The sequence below is a fragment of the Dasypus novemcinctus genome, chromosome 4, assembly GCF_030445035.2.
Source record: "Dasypus novemcinctus isolate mDasNov1 chromosome 4, mDasNov1.1.hap2, whole genome shotgun sequence".
Taxonomy (NCBI): domain Eukaryota; kingdom Metazoa; phylum Chordata; class Mammalia; order Cingulata; family Dasypodidae; genus Dasypus; species Dasypus novemcinctus.
In genome coordinates this window covers 21,721,016-21,734,722 of record NC_080676.1, presented here as the reverse complement: position 1 = coordinate 21,734,722, position 13,707 = coordinate 21,721,016, and the positions used below count along the sequence as shown (strand labels likewise).

Below are 13,707 nucleotides of genomic sequence, written 5' to 3'. Positions count from 1 at the left end.
TGTTTGAGCCACATCTGCTTCCCTCTTTTGGACTCTAAGTTGTATAAGTGACAAGGAGATTACTTGCCCTTTCTGGACTCTTTATTATGAGCAAGTAATAAAAGGATCATTTGCTGAAAGTTTCTGTTGTGCCCTAGACTTGTGTTTCCAGGATGCACAGTTTTAACAAGTTATTACAAAGAATTTGGTATAGTGAGCAGGGTGCACCTGGAAATATGGAGCAGGTTAATTTTTTGGCTGCTTTTCTTACTGTTCTTGCATTTCCCATGCCCCTGAGATGGCTTCCTCATCTGTTTGCTAGTTGTTTTTTGCTTGTTGTCTGCTTGTTTTGGGTTTTGTTTTTTTTGCTCATTGTCTGCTCATTGTTTGTTTCTCTTCTTCAGGAGGCACCAGGAATTGAATCTGGGACCTCCCTCCCATGTGGAAAGTGAATGCTCAACTTCTTGAGCCACATCTGCTCCCCTCCTGCATTCTTGTAGTTCCAGATTGTCTCAGGCAACACAGGCCTCCGGGCTGTGTGATTCAGGGATCCCCTTCCCCTTGTATGGGCAGAGGCACTGATGTATGGCTGGGATCCTTGGGCATGCTGTCTCCACCTCTGGGGAAGAGGTGGGGATAAACGGGATTTTGAAAATCACCCAATGAATGCCAGCTAGAGAGCTGATGAATTGGTTTCACATTGAGATCAGAGAGGCTGGGGCTTCCACTGCCCAAAATACACTCCCCTGGCTCATGGTTTCTTACATCTGTTCTCATTCTGGAATCAAGAAAACACATTGTATTAAGGCTACTAAGACTGATTCTGAGGTTAGAGTGAGATCAGTTGTTATTCAGGAGACTATTAGAACTGAAGAAGGGGAATCCGAGATGAAAACAAATGTGCAAGCTTTTTCAGAGACATGAAAGCTAAATATGGGCAGAAGCCGGGAGAGGCTCTCCTGTCATGGCTGTCCCAACTTTATGACGAAGGGGTGACTAGTGCTCTGATTCACCAAACTGAGGGGAGAGATTTGGGCTGCTTCATATCTAGCCCTGTCTTCCAATAGACTCTCAACCAGCTAGAGCTGAGAGCAGTAAAGGGGGAAGGTCAGAAGGAAGTTCAGGGGCTGAATCTCTAGGCTGAGGCCCTACCTTTGTTTGGGTCCCAAAAGGAGTCAGGCAAGCTTTGCCTCCCTCTGGGTGACCTCCCCCAAATGCCAACTAAGCCTTGGAGTAACCAGGAGGAAGCTGCGGCTACACTGAGGCAACTGGGTATTGGTACATGGATATTCCATACACAACAGAAGGATTTAACCCCCAACCAGATCCCCATTTCATGAGGGGATACCGATGATTTTATTAGAAAAAGTTCTCCTGTCCCCCACCAATGGGGTGACAAGTAGATTTTGCTCCTCACCCCAGGGCTACTCCTGGGAGATGTGATTGAGCAAGTATTTCACACTGTCTCTGCTTGGGGGAGGGGTCCCCTGCTAAGGAAATGGCTCCTGTGGTGGCTGATAGGGGAACAGCTAGTGTGGTAGAACGGGTGGCAGCTACCTGTGCCTCCAGGGGGACCACTCACCAAACTACATTTTCATGGTTATCAAGCAAGGTGTCCCCAAGGACTCCACAGACTGGATCTCTCTTGAAGAATTCTTAGAGAGGAAGTCCAGGCTTAGCGGGGACAGTCAGGTCTGCCCATCTCCTTCCCATGGTCCTCAACAATGGGTGGTGGAGGAGGAGGCGGAGAATGCAGATGCCCCACCTCTTCCTTCACCAGGCTGAGAAGTCCAGCCTTTAGGAGGGTCCTCTCTACCCAGACATGACTAATTTAAAAATGGCCTAGGGGCTGGGCTGAGTCCCAGTCCACTGCCAGGGGCCAAAGGTTTTATGATGCTGAGGGGAGCTGTCGGCAAGTCCTGTTGGGAAGTTTTTGGGCATTCCACACTGGGGTAGCAGGAGGTTACTGCCCCCCTCTAGGTTAGTTCCCATGGCTTTTTAGCCATCTCTGTGGCTGTTTCCCACTGAGGAATGCACTGTACGAGTTGATATCCTACACTGCTGCACCTCCCAGCCCTGACTACAGGGATGTGGTCCCCCATCCCCGCAAATTCTGGCCAGCATGTTTGGGCACGTGGCTAGCTGTGCCTTCTCCTCCCCGCAGTGCACCCATCTCCTAGCAGCACTGTCCAGCAGCAAAAATATAGCCTCCCTGGTGGAGAAAAGGATATTACTAAACTAACAGGGGACCTTCTGTTTGCGAGTGTCCTCTGCTGCACTATCTCTTTGCTGTGCTTGAATGCAGTAGCGCCCCCTTTGGCACCTATAGTCCCAGACATTGGGCTATTTGTATTTTGGCCTCATCTTGGTATACCCCTGACACCCCTATATTAGGTGACACAGAAATTTGATGATTTCCACTGAGAAACAGGAGTAGGTGAAGATGGCTCTTACAACTTATCTGCCACTGGGACCTTTGGATCCTAGACCTCCATTGGAGCTGCAGGTTCCTGTCACCCAGACTCACTCCAACAGGTCTCTCCAGTGGGAGGAGGGAACAACAGGAATTCACAGGCCCATGGGTTTCTGGACCAAGAAATTCCCAGATGCAGCCCAGGACTACTCTCCCTTCAAGAGGAAACTTCTGGCGTGTTATTGGAACTTGGTAGAGGCTGAGGGGATCACCGCAAGCTCTCGGGTCGTTCTGATGCCAGAGATTCTCATCAAGTCCTGGATCCTGGGCAATCAGGGCACTCACCCAGGCAGTGTCCAGGAACAGACCACCATCAAATGGAAGTGACATTTTTACTCACCTGGGTGCCTGGAAAGTGACATGCTTGCATGAGTGGGTGGCTGCTGTCCCCTCAATGATGATCCTGTTGCAGCACCAGGTAAGGACCCTTCCCTCCCTGCATTTGCATCCTGGGATCCTCAAATCACAGATGCCCCACTCAGGTGTTCAGTACTCAGTGCTGATTCACTGATGTATTGATGAAGCTAAAGCCACCTGGCTTCCACTGGGCATCAGGCATTGTTCCCCTTGCCTTGGGCAGATTTTATATCACCTCTGGCACTGGAAAAAGTGTCCAAAGGGCTAAATTGTGAGCTGTCCTCTTAGTTCTGGAACTGTCAGACTCAGAAAGCCTCGTGTACCTATTTATTGACTCATGGGCTGTGCTGGACTGAGTCTTTTGTGGACTGCAGGAAATTACATTTTTAAGTTAACCCATTCCTGTATGTGTAAGCCTATTGTATATGGCTGAGAGCGGCCGGAGGCTGAAATCAGTGGACCAGCCAAAGCTGAAGTACCTAGAGGAGAGAGGAGCCATATGACTGACTGCCACTGCTGAGATTGGGGGAAAAGTGAACCTGGATGGGAAAACAGAGACCAGCCCCCGTTTTGCCTTGCCATGTAGTAGGAGTCCAGGATCTCCATCAGCTGACCTTTGGTGAGACACCGTCTCTGATGATTCCTTGATTTAGACATTTTCACAGCCTCTGAACTGTAATATTTCTAATCTAATAAATTCCCACTATAAAAATCAATCCATTTCTGGTATTTTGCATTGGCAGCCTTTAGCAAACTAAAATATGGGCCATTGCTAATGGCTTAGCATTCTGGAGAGGTTTCTGCAAGGAATATGACTAGAAAATTAAAGGTTCCCTGGTGTGGGGATGGCACCTTTGGAAATATTTGGCAGCATGGAAAGGCACCATCTATGTTACACATATTGATGCACATGGTAAGGACCCATATCACAACAAACATCATTGGAATGACCTAGCCAATAAACAAGGTACCATGCTACTTTTTGTATATGATGAGATTGGAGTTCCTTCTGGAGGAAAGGCAGAGGATGAACCCTGCCTGGGGAATGAGGACAATGAACTTAGCCATAGTCACATCTGTTAAAGTGTTGAATTTCCTTTGGATGTACCTCTTTCATTAAAAGAGGTCCAATTTGCCATTTACCAATTTGAAAGATGTCAACCATAAGCCAGAGTCTAAAAGAGACATTTGCAAGCTATTCCTAGAGGGGTCACACCAAGCCACTTGTGGCAAATGGATTATGTAGAACTCCTTCTCCCATTCCAAGTTACGTCCTATGCTTTGATTGCAGTGGACATCAAATCATGCTATAGCTTTGCCTTTCCAACTTGTCATGCATATGCAGTATATACATGGGATAACTTGGAAAAGTGGCTTTGCCATCCCTTTGGATACTGAGATGACACTCCACCCAAGATGAACCCAGACCTATGGAATTAGATAGACCTTTCATTTCACCCATCATCCACAGGCAGCTGGAATTGTGAAAAATTTTAATGGCTTCCTAAGGACCTTCAATATCTATGCCCAGACAACTCTTTTACTGGAAGACTACCCATCTTACACCTGGCAGAAGTTCCTCAGAAGGAAAACATGGCCTTATCCTACTTCCTAACCCAAGGAGGGGTAAGAGAGGTAGAGGAATCTAGGCTTTGCGGTGCTTCTGCCCTTATACCCATCAGGATAAAGACTGGCCTCAAAAGGGGGACCAAGGATCTACTGCTTAGGACTCTACTTTTCATTATTTTTCAGGGCCTCATCCTGCTTTATACCCTATCACACCTTCCACAAGATTCTCAGAATGGTGAGAGGTTAAGGCTACCAGGTAGGGTCATGAAGAAAGCAGGTCTAGCAGTGCTTAACCCACATAGGGTGGCAATCCCTGGGACCTGACACATGCATATGGGGAGTTAGCGAGCAATGTCTAACCAAGGTTGGGTCACCAGTGCCCATGGAAATCATCATGGGATACCTTTGAGGAGTCCTGACAGCTCTGATTGTTAGAAAGAAAGCTGTACCTAAAAGAGAATGAATGCTTATCCGATTGTGGAGAAGAAAAGAATTTATTCACGATCTTGCAAGAAAGGGCACACAACCTGTGTAAAATAGCTGGTGCACCCAGCAATAATACACAACGATATTTATATCCTAAACTTAACATGAAGGTCCCTCCCCTGTTCCCCATTGATTGGGTACTTCAGAGGTTACAGCTTATCCGAGAGGTCTAACTAAGTTACGTAGGTTCCACTCTTAGTTACCACTCCCATTCTCTACCTTCCAGCGACTTGGTAGTTGGCACCAACTTTAAATTGGCGCTAGAGTCATTAGAGCCTTTGTTCTTCCTTCCGTTAACTGCAGAGCTGGTTTTAGCTAGTTCCCCTATTAGGGTATGGGTGGCTGATGTAATAAACCATGATGTTGATTTTAGGTTTTCTTTTCTCTGATTCCACATCTCCTTCATGTGAAAGCTGAACTTAACCCTTTTCTTATACCATCTATCAGGAAAGGGTGGAAGTTGGCCAAAAGGTATGGGGTAAGGGACTGTGATAAATAGAAAAGCGGTGAAGTTATGACTCAGGGAAAGGGACAGACAGACTGGGTGGCTTTAGAGGGAAAAAATAAGTTACTGCAAATGGGCCAAGAAAAGTGTCTCCAACAAGAAGCAGCTGCATGGACCACCCTGTCAGGACTAATTACTGCTCCCCTCTCCTTCCTCATATCTAACCCCACAGCGACCTAAAAGGAAGACAGCTTCACCCGGCTGACCCAGGCTATCATGGTGTCAAGGAACATGGATCTGCCATATGATCCCTTATTCTCTCTCTCCACTTTGCTGAGCCCAGATTAACACATGTGGAGCTGATCCTTCCTGCCTCATGCCTGGACTGACACCAGGAAGTCCCTGTGACAAGGATAAGAGCACTGCTGGTGGTTGTGCATTCTTCTTCTGCAACCAACCTGTCGCGATGAAACAACTCTCAAAACAATGACACAGATAAATGGCTCAGTCATCTTTCCAGTGTTGTCACCAGTGAACACATGACACACAATCCATCAGCCACCTTAGCAGACATTGCTGAGTTCACAGCACGAGTTCTTCAGGCTCAGCCAAAATCATTAGGGTCTCTAGCCAGAGTAGTGTTTGATAATGAGCATTATCTTACACTTACTTCCTCCTAGCTAACAAGGACTCATAGACGTTGTTGCCAACACTTCCTGCCATATATGGGTTAATAGCTCAGACAGGAGATAATTGAAATCCAAAGGCAAACCCATGGACTGTAAAGGATACAAAAGCTTCTATATAGAACCTTTTCAGCTGTCTCCTGGGGGCAAGGGAGTATGGCTGCAACCATTACCTCACAGAGGCCTGATCACCCAGGTCTGAGTAATGTTTTGCATAAGTGAAGCCTTCCTAATGTGCTGCAGCTGTAGATGTTCCCATACCTTTCCTGTCACCACTGCCTTCATTACCAAGGCAGGAGATGGGCTTTTGTTGTAGAAGATAATATGGTGGAGTAGGGGAGGCCTGGTTCAAAGTTTGTGGGGTGGACTGTTAGGGAAATCACAGATACCTGTTAAGCGGCCATCACCCAGACGTCATCTACCCCCAGCTCCTTCTGTGGGGAAATCACAAATGCACACTTTGGCTATCCTCCAGCCTTCCGCAGCTCCCACCTCATCTTCTATTGTGTGCCCTTCCACAGCCTGGGGGAAATGCTAAGTCTAATGAAAAGGCCCGGCTAGGTCTTAAACCCAGAAACTAGGAATAAGCAGCCCCAGGTGCCTATCAGAACAGGAATTCTTGATGGCAGGGCACTCTTTCTCAAGGTTGATATTAACCACACTCAGACAGTATAGATTGGTCTCTCTTCTCTGGCACAAAGTGGGACATGCGAAGATGCCATCACTTGGCCCTGAGACAAGCAGTTTCCCATTCAGCCGTGATGGGATTTCTTCCCCTGCTCTTTTGAACTCTATGCTGTGTAACTGACAAGGAGATTATTTGCCCTCTCTGGATGCTTTATTTTGTGGAATTAATAAATGGATCCACAGTCCTTGGCTTTTTGGTCATAAGGCAATGCATAGAGCTGCTGTTCCCTTGACTTCAGCTTCTGGCTAATCCCCGTGTGGCTTTCCCTCTGTCTGACTTTCACTCTGCTCATAAAAGATGCCAATAATCCAGATTAAAGGCCAACCTGATTCACCTGGGCCACACCTTAACTGAAGTAACACCCTGAAGAGATCTTATTTATAATGGGTCCGCGTCCACAGGAGTGGATTAAGTTTAAGAACATGTTTTTCTGGGGTACATAGTGCCAAAGCACCACACTGACCAATGATTAAATGTAGGCATTTATACTGACTGAGAAGATCTCATTACACCTAGGATTTGGGGTTTGCATGCCAAAATATTAGACAGTGAGAGTTTAACTTCCTTCAATTTTTAGGAGAAGAAACTGGTGATTTTTTCTCATCCTCTTCTTTTCACTTACTCTGGGTGCACTATGTCTTCAAATCAGGGACAGATCTGTGATCATCTCTGAATTGCATCTATGAGGTAAGTCAAACTCCACTTGGTGACAGCTGCATTGCAAAACTTGGTTTTACAAGCACCTCCCTTTTTCCCGAATGAAAACATGAGTCCGTGACCTCATTTTCTAAAGGATGTAATGAATTTGAAGTAGTGCCTCAGCTTATTTATCAACATCTCTCTGAAGTGATCTCCCACCAGGAAATAGAAGATGGGGTTGATGACACTGTTCAGAAAGGCCCACGGCCGAGTCATAATGTACAGGGTGCTGATGATGGCTTCAGTACATTGGGACTGCGTCCCGCTTCCCAGGCGTGACGCAATCTTCACGTTCCTCATGATGTGATAGGGAGTGAACAGCACCGAGAAGATCACCACTGCCATGATGACTAAGGTGAGAGGTTTTTCGAGAGGCAGAGCCATGGAAAGCTGCCTGCTCCTCTCTTTTAAAAAGACAGCAATCTTGAAGTAAAAGAAGCACATCACAAAAAGAGGAATGAAGAATCCCAAGAATGTTAGACACATGCTGTAAATGAAGTTGTTTCTGGGGTTCCCAGAATTTGCATAATCATTACAGCCTGTGCCATTAGCAACTGTAGCAGGGTTTATAAGAGAAAGTATGGGCAGTAGCTCTATGGTTACCAAAACCCAAATGGCCAAGGAAATTAAAATAGCAAATTCCTTCTTTTGCAGAAGATGTTCCCGGAACGGATACTTCATGAGCAGGTATCGATCAAAGCTGATAAATGTGAGGAAGAGAATGCTTGCGTAGAGGTTGGCATGAAGCACATATCGGTTACTTATGCAGAGCACACTCCCATATATCCAGTTTCCATGGGCATAACTTCTCATCAGCATTGGAAGGGTACATAAAAAAGCCAAGTCAGAGATAGAGAGGTTAAAAAGATAAATATTACTGCTATTCCAGCTCTTCAGACAGAAAAGGTAGCCAAAAACAACCACAATATTCCCAAGGAGTCCCATGATGAACTCAGTCCCATAAAAAATGGGAAGATAGTACTTTTCCAGGGCATCCGGTGCTGCAAGCCATTTTATGCAAGTTGCATTCCCTGCCTAAAAAAGAGAGAGAAAATGAAGTGATGAAACAGTGGGCTATGACTCAGGACAAAGTTAGGCAATGTTACAGAATATAATAGAAAATTAAAAATAACACTTGAAAGCTGAACTATAGAGGATAGGTTATATTAATGAGTAATATTAAGCGTGCCACTCTGTGGTTTCTGCTTTTGTCCCTATCCTTTCCTCCTTCCACCATCTCCTGTGACAACAGAGAGGGCCTGTTCCTCTGGGATCACTCTAGATTCAACCTTAATGCCAAATTCTTAAGAATCTTATGTTATTCATTTTCTCCTCTTTTCTCTCTTTAGTCTAGTTCTGCCTCTAACTGCGGCTTTTCCTCAAGCATTTAAACACACTCATCTTGACAGACTTAAAATAAGGTACAGACAGAAACAACTCTCTCGGGTTTTACCCGTTTGTTTTTTAAAAAGAACTCTTTCCTAATTGTTTTGACAGCTCACATTCCATTCCATTTTCAATTTATTCCAGTTTCACTTCTGGCCCCACCCATCCAGGAAAATGACCTCTACATTGCTAAGTCCAATGGTCATTTCTCACTGTTCTTCTTATTTAATTTCCCAGCTACTCTTCATACTATGATTGCTGGAAGCATTCTCTTTTTGTGTGTGTTACTCTCTTTTTATAATTCTGTGACATGACAATTTCCTAGTTTTTCTCCTTTCTCCTGACTGTTCTCTGTAGGCTCTCTTGTGGTAGAAGCCTTCTTGGCCCAAATTTTAAATGGTAGGTTTCTATGGGACTCAGTCTGGGCTCCTTCTTTCTCTCTCTAGAATCTCTTCCAGTATCTGCTTTCAGAGCTGAAATGACCACCCATACACTAAGAACTTCTAGATTGATACCCAGCATTGATCTGTCGCATAAGCTCTACTCATCCATTGGTTTATTGCCATTGATTGCACTCTCACAAGCACCTCTACCCTCTGAAATCCCAAATAATTCTTTAGTTTTCTATACCTCCACCTTCACTGTTCGTATGTTAGTTAATGACCACACCTGTACCCCAGAAATCTTAGCATATATCCCTCATCTCCAATAACTAATAAACTCCCAAATCTTGTTGTCTATAATGTCAAGATATTTTTCAACTTCAGCACTGTTGCTTCATGTCCTTCAATTTTTTTTTTTAATCTTTTCTTTTGGCTAGTCCCAGCCACCATCATCTCTATTGTGTGCCATATTCCCCTAAGGTCTCCTTACATCTTCTCTGGCCCCTTTTTCAAGCCATCTTTGACAGTATAGTCAAAAAGTCCTCAAAAACCTACAGTAAAAAAACTGATCACTTATTTTCCTTGATCAAAACCCTTAAATGTCTTCCTCTTTCCATTTTCCCAGGAATAAAGTCCCCTTAACGGGGACTCCAAATCTGCATTTTCTGTCCCCTGTACAGCGCTTGAGCCCACCTAGCATCACCCTGCTTCTTGTTCACCTTTCTTCCTGTTCTGTGAATGCACAGAGAACCTTTCTGCCCAGATCTCTTTTCACTGCCCTTTCCCCCTGTGTTCCTTCAACATCTCATACTTTGTCTTACATCTGCATTCTTCAGGCTTCAGTTTAGGAGGCTTTTGGACACACCAATCTAAATTAGGTCCTCCAATTTATGCTCTTGTAGACTGAATTTAGCATCACTCACAACCGAGTCTTAATGTTTATCCTCTGCTTTGGCATGGTGCCTAGCAGATGGTAGCTGGTCTATAAATGCTTGCTGTAGGAACAGATGAATGTAAACACTTGGATATTTACAAAGCATTTTTATAAATATTTTCTCCCAGGTCATATGTGTAGTAAATCCACCAAATTAAAACCCATTGCTGTATTTCATTATAAAAGCTGACATTATGTATAATGTGATCAATATTTAAATTTGTTGGAGTTTCTCAGGGCTCAGCACTGGGTCCCTTCGTTATTTTCTGGAACTCAAAAAAACTGGGTGCACATTTTTAAAATTTCCTCTTTTTTCTAAGTCATAGCCCTTATCTTTCTGCCTAGTGAGTGCTTAAGTGTTTAATGTAGCTTATGTGCAGCAGAAGGGGTTTTCTGCATGGAAAGAAAATATAGCCATTGAGATTTATGTCTTGTGTCATATTCCCAATGATGACCACTCTGGCAAGTTAGGGGCCATACAGAAGCCACGGAAAATCCATCTGCTTTTGGGTAACCCAAAAAGGTTAGGGAATAAGGTAGGCAGTGGGATCAGAATAAGGAAAAATGAAAGACTTAATAGTCACTTTTGTCCTGCTTCTCAGAGTGGTTGCTTCCTTCTTTAAGTAAAAGTAAGTTAAAAATACATCTACAAAATACACGTAAATAGGGTAATACTCAGAAAATGCAGATAGGCAGAAAGAAGAAATAAAAATGTAAACTGTACTCCAAATATTTGGATACCTTGCTAAACTATTATTTGTTTTAATTTATTTTTCCAAAAATGAGAATCTGTTCTTTATGATGTTTTACAATCTGCTTCTTTGACAAATTTTCTTTCAATCTTAAAATATTTTTTCTAAATCCATAATCGTAAAAAACTGTGATTTTTAGAAAGGTAGGCAATAGTTGTAGACCAATGTAACTTCACTAGGTCCCACAATTTTGAGGGTATTAGATTCTAAATTAGATAATGTTTATAGTTGAGAGTGTTTTCAGTGTTGCCATTAGAGCTCCCCAAAATAAGGATGTGGCTAACTCTTTATGGCAGAAATCCCAATTAAAGGGGAAATTGTTTTATGAAAAATTAATATTCACTTGTCCACACCACAGTATAACTGGTTTGGAAGAATTATTTTTAACAAATTCTTTGAGATTTTGGCAATTAAAGTGAAATCTTTAGTTCCCAGTGGAAAAAGATACCTAAAATGATTAGAATCATTAAATTAGAAGCCATAACCCACTTAATCACATAAGCAGATCAGTGATATTTTTCATTTGGAATAATGCTTTCTTCACTTTAATTTTATTCAGCATTTAAAAAATTTGTATTTTTAAAACTTTATAATCTTTAATGACATAAATTTGATAGTTTCTTAGCTATTTAAATTGTTTTTCTTTTTCATTATAATAATTGAACAAAAATATTTGTGAAATTTTCATTATTAGCTGCTGCCTTAAGGTAAATTTACATTGTAATAGGATTTTTAACTGCTTTTTTCATATCTGAACAATTTGAATGAAAATATATATTCACAATGAAAATATTTTAAAAATTAATAAAAAATCCAGAACAAAAGTTCTGAAAGGTAAAGTAGCAATGGTTTCTGAAATTTTCCACTTTTCTTTTGAATTATATTCTTGAATATTGTCCTTATAACAAACTAAATGATAAATTTACTTTTACAATGTCTTAAAATTCCCTCTAATACATTATTTTCTAAGCATGAATATATTATATATAAGACCAATCATTTAAGAACATTCCATTTTTTTCTGAAAATAGTTATTTCATATTTAAACACATCCAATTACTGCTTCATTGTTGACTAGTAAGTTATTAAGACTTTAGCAAATATAATAAGGCTTTTTCAATAAAAGAAATTTACTATTTTAGTGTTTGGTAATTTAAAACGACATTTCATTTGATAAAACATCTATGCAACAGTCAAAATTGTAACTTGCTTTTAGCATCTCTTGCTGTTACGCACCTACTTACGAATGACAGTTCATTTAAACCTTTCTTAAAACCTGAAATACTTCCAGGCCACTTTTAAAAGAAACCCCAATGGGAGGTCTGACATTACTTTAAATACCTAGGTGACTTGAGTTGTATTCTAGCTTACCATTCTTTTGGAAGTCCCTGATCTCTTCACAGGAACTCTTTGCCAGTAACTTGATGCAGCTTCTGACCTAGTGCTGTGCTGCTGGAAATGGTTAATGCAGTCCGATTTGCATATCATGTAGCCAACATTAATAATTCAAAAGTTCAGGAACAGTTTATTCAGTTAAACCTCCAAGTCAGATGTACAAGTCGGGGAACTTCCTGTGAAGTGGAGACAAAAACCAATTACTCATTTTGCAGAAAGCACATTTGATAAATAGATCTTGAAAAGATTACTGTTGAAATTATTTTATTCACTCTCAAAACAACAAGAAAGCATTCCTTATTTTCATCTATATTTGTATAGTTAAAAAATTATAAAAGATAAGCAGTTTTGCATTGGGTGTACACTCGCTTCTCTTTCTGCATTTCTCAACTTCTCAATTTCTGATGAATTCTATACTGGGCTTCTATTAACTAAACATCTGTTACCAGCAAATTTAGAAGGAACTGACACTTCGGAGGAAATTCTGGATATATACTCTGTGTGCTAGGGAAAGGAATACTAAACTTCAGGCATTTCTAACTTTATTTTCTGTGATTAAAATCAAGAGACACATAAAAATGCATCATAGGGGTAGGGATTAGGGAGAGGGGTGCTGTGTAAAATCCCCTGGATAAATGGAATTCATATAGCCCAATCTGTGTTCTGAGAATCACCTGGAAGCACATCACAACCATTTCAGACAGGGAAGCACACTTGCCTTTCCCCTAGATTACACTGAATTTATGTTCAAGCAAACGCTCAATTCTGATTAATTCGAAGCATAGGGATTATGCCGAGAAAGTCTTTAATTGTGTATGTGGTAGTAATCCAATTTGAATACCATAAAAGTTTAATGTTTATTTATCAGTGACAGGCAGGAGCCATAAAAAACTCTGTCATAGCCAGTCCTTCTGGCCAAATATTGACCCTTTCCCTAATATCTGAGAGCCTAAAACTTCAGAAACAACCAGCCAAACAAACAAAAAAATACACACACACATGGATATATACTTAAAAGAATATCCATGCATGATATGTATGGATTTATGTATACCTAAATATTTACATATGAAATATATGTTTAAATAAATTAATGTCTATAATTTGTTGAGCTCTTGTGATATGACAGGTAGCTTGCTAAGCACTTGTATTTATTGAATGCTTATAACAATCCTCTAAGGTTATCATTTTAAATTTTTTTCTCATTTTACAGTTTAAAAACTGAGGCTCAGAGAGGATACTTTTTCTGAGGTCATAGAATTAGTAAGGAGAGGAAATGGCAATTAGACCTATATACTTTGATTCCAAAACCACATGCTCTAACTCTTGATTGCCTAAAAGATGAAAATACAACCCCCTTGATGTACCCAACAAAGTAAACCAAGGTCAAGAATTAATAACAAGTGCTTTTCAGAAATATGGCTATTTTCTATGTTCAGAGTAGAGCAAGACTTAAAACAACATTTTGTTTATAA

At 41.6% G+C, this 13,707-nt stretch overlaps 1 protein-coding gene across 1 annotated transcript; it reads right to left on the bottom strand.

Moving 5' to 3' along the window:
• Positions 1 to 4,853: 4,853 nt before the first annotated feature.
• SUCNR1 (succinate receptor 1) lies at positions 4,854 to 12,408 on the bottom strand. Its single transcript, XM_004478811.3, has 2 exons — positions 12,209 to 12,408; positions 4,854 to 8,417 (listed from the first exon to the last, which is right to left on the bottom strand). The coding sequence occupies exons 1-2, from the start codon at positions 12,323 to 12,325 to the stop codon at positions 7,464 to 7,466; spliced, it is 1,071 nt and encodes a 356-aa protein (XP_004478868.3). The 5' UTR covers positions 12,326 to 12,408; the 3' UTR covers positions 4,854 to 7,463.
• Between the last annotated feature and the right edge of the window lie 1,299 nt (positions 12,409 to 13,707).

Excerpts from the sequence above, each read along its gene's own strand:
- SUCNR1 (XM_004478811.3), bottom strand. The coding sequence starts at position 12,325 with ATGATATGCAAATCGGACTGCATTAACCATTTCCAGCAGCACAGCACT. Across the intron at positions 8,418-12,208 it reads CAGGGACTTCCAAAAGAATG|GCAGGGAATGCAACTTGCAT; the intron begins GTAAGCTAGAAT and ends TCTCTTTTTTAG.